Genomic DNA, 2,490 nt, shown 5'->3' with positions numbered 1-2,490 from the left:
CTTAGAAACAATAGACACAGGGGAGCTCGCACTGACCTTATTTAACAAAAATGTAGTGGAGGGCTGCTTTTCTTGGTAGCCCTCTCTCAACAAAGGTAAAGCTCAACAGAGCTCTGCCACCAGAAGGAGAGAGATGTCTTCAGCTCCATCTACTGTACATAAGACTACACAGTCACACAGAGGAGGACACTTCTTTCTATAAATCTATGTGTTGTGGACAGTTTTACTATGGAGTTACTCAACCTAGATCTTGAGAAAAACATCACTTTTGTGCGTCCTGCTTATTTTATATTAAGTGGATTTATTGGCATACCTGATATGAAGTATTATCATGTCTTTCTCTTTTTTGTTTATATTGTCTCAGTGCCCGGAAACATAGTTGTGATGGTAATAATATTCTTGGATCATACTCTGAGAACTCCAAAATATATTGCAGTGTTTAATTTAGCATTTGCAGACCTGTTTGGTAGCTCTGCTGTGGTGCCAAAAGTATTTGACATCTTTCAGTTTGACCATCGCTACATCCCCTATGATGACTGCTTTACATTCATGTTTTTCTGCTACGCCTGCCTTGCAATGGAGCCTCTTAATCTGGTTGCACTTGCTTATGACAGACTGATAGCCATCAGTTTCCCTCTGCACTATCAAGTGAAGGTGACCCATAGGTTCATGTTTTCTTTGATTGCCTTTTCCTGGCTCTTTGCCAGTAGTGTTGTTCTCTTTGTAGTTGTCCCTGTAACAACACTTTCCTATTGTAAATCTGTGGTTATTAATAGTTATTTTTGTGACTATGCCTTGGTGCACAAACTAGCCTGCAATGAAAATGCATTCACATTGTTCACTGGACACTCTGTATCAGTTCTCATGGCTGAATTATTGTTTATAGTGATTTGTATTAAAGCTTTGAGATGCACAGAGCTGATCTCATTAGACTGTTACCCTAAATTTCTATCTGTGCCCAAGAACTAAAACTGCAGTCATTGAGGAGTTTATTTTGCATCTCATCCTTTTCCATGATGTGCTCAAAGCAACCAAATTCATGTCATGTTGATCTTGTAACTGCAGATGATCAGGACCAGTCTGTAATCACTGCCATCTCAGAGAAGCACACAGAGGTCAAATGGGAAGAAGTCTTAAAGCAAGCAGAAGGCCTGTGTGCAGGCACAGGATTTGCAAAACAGATTTCTTTATGTAAGAGAAAGCAGACCCAAACAGCTAAACATTTGGAGAGTAAAGACCACACTAATACAACATAGAAGACCTAAAAATATAATTAAGATCATGCTGTATCTGTAATTTATGCCTATAAACATATTAAACGAGACCTCTATTATTTCGATCAAGTACTCGGTGAAAAATAAGGCGTCTTCTTAAGTAGGTGTTAAGGCATGGGAGCCAAGTTTAGGCAGATGGAGTCAATAGGCAGACTCAGAACGAAGGAATCAAAAAAGTACTTTATTCTATGACAAGCTGTACTAGGGGATGATGCACCAGACATAGATCGAACAGGAACCCAGGGTTCCTGGCATTGGAGCTGGTCAACAGGAAACAAGGTGATGATCTGGAGAAGCAGGGACTGGGCCAATCCAGTCGTGTGGTGTGAATGCAGGATGAGGGACGGAAGCAAGCGAAGTGGTGGTCGAGGGGCCGTTTAATACTCAACAAGGCTGGCGAGTCTGGCTGGCTTAGTGGTTGGCCAGAGGTATTGTCGGACAGTGGGAAAGGTGATTGGTCATAACCCAAGGGCCCCTTAGGCAATTGTGAGGGATAACAGGTGAGTTACAGACACCAGGCTAGAGGGTGCTTGCTCACTGTCAATGAAGCTGGTAAGATACTCTGTAGCTGGTTTGGGATTGAGGAAAGCAGGGGAGTTGAGTTGTTGCTGATTCACACAACCAGTGGGACAGCTGCTGCTTAGGGGCTTCCCAAAAGAGTGCTCCCTCCAATGCACGAACAACTGCTGTGTTTGACAGCTGCTGTGCGTGCCACATATTGGGACAGTGCGTGCACAGGACAGAGGGTATCGAGCTCTTTTTCTGACCCATCTTCATGCGGGGAAGGAAAGAAACCATCCAGGGAGATAACTCTGGATCGAAAAGATGTTATTATTTTCGGCGTGTACGCAGGGTTTGGTCTCAAATTGGCTGAGCTGCTGTCTTCACAGATGGAGAAACATGCTGGTGATACTGAGCACGCGCATGGATCACCCACTCGCTTAGCCAACATCAGGTCTAAGAGGAGCGCTGTTTTCAGCAAAAGGTGTTTAAGAGAGGTCTGTGTTATGGACCTGAAGGGTGGTAAAGCCAGAGGCAGATCCCACTGTGGTGTCACTGAACGCACCACAGGTCGCTGTTTGCCCACTCCCCTCAGGAAGCATTTCACCAGTGTGTGCACAAACACAGATCTCTCACCAAAACCCTCATGGCATGATGAAATGGCTGCAGCATAAGTTTTCACAGTAGACAGAGCCAGGTTTCTGTCTACCAGGGT

General features: G+C 44.1%; 1 protein-coding gene across 1 annotated transcript in view; it reads left to right on the top strand.

The window, feature by feature from the left end:
* Positions 1 to 228: 228 nt before the first annotated feature.
* The window catches only part of LOC109953437 (olfactory receptor 1E5-like), a 2,616-nt gene continuing 354 nt past the window's right edge, over positions 229 to 2,490 (top strand). Inside the window, exon 1 of the mRNA XM_020588928.1 lies at positions 229 to 852. Within this exon, the coding sequence (XP_020444584.1) occupies positions 229 to 852 (624 nt within the window). The remainder of the gene's footprint in view (positions 853 to 2,490) is intronic.

Source organism: Monopterus albus, unplaced genomic scaffold (assembly GCF_001952655.1).
Source record: "Monopterus albus unplaced genomic scaffold, M_albus_1.0 scaffold668.1, whole genome shotgun sequence".
Taxonomy (NCBI): domain Eukaryota; kingdom Metazoa; phylum Chordata; class Actinopteri; order Synbranchiformes; family Synbranchidae; genus Monopterus; species Monopterus albus.
This window is presented reverse-complemented; position numbering and strand designations above follow the sequence as displayed.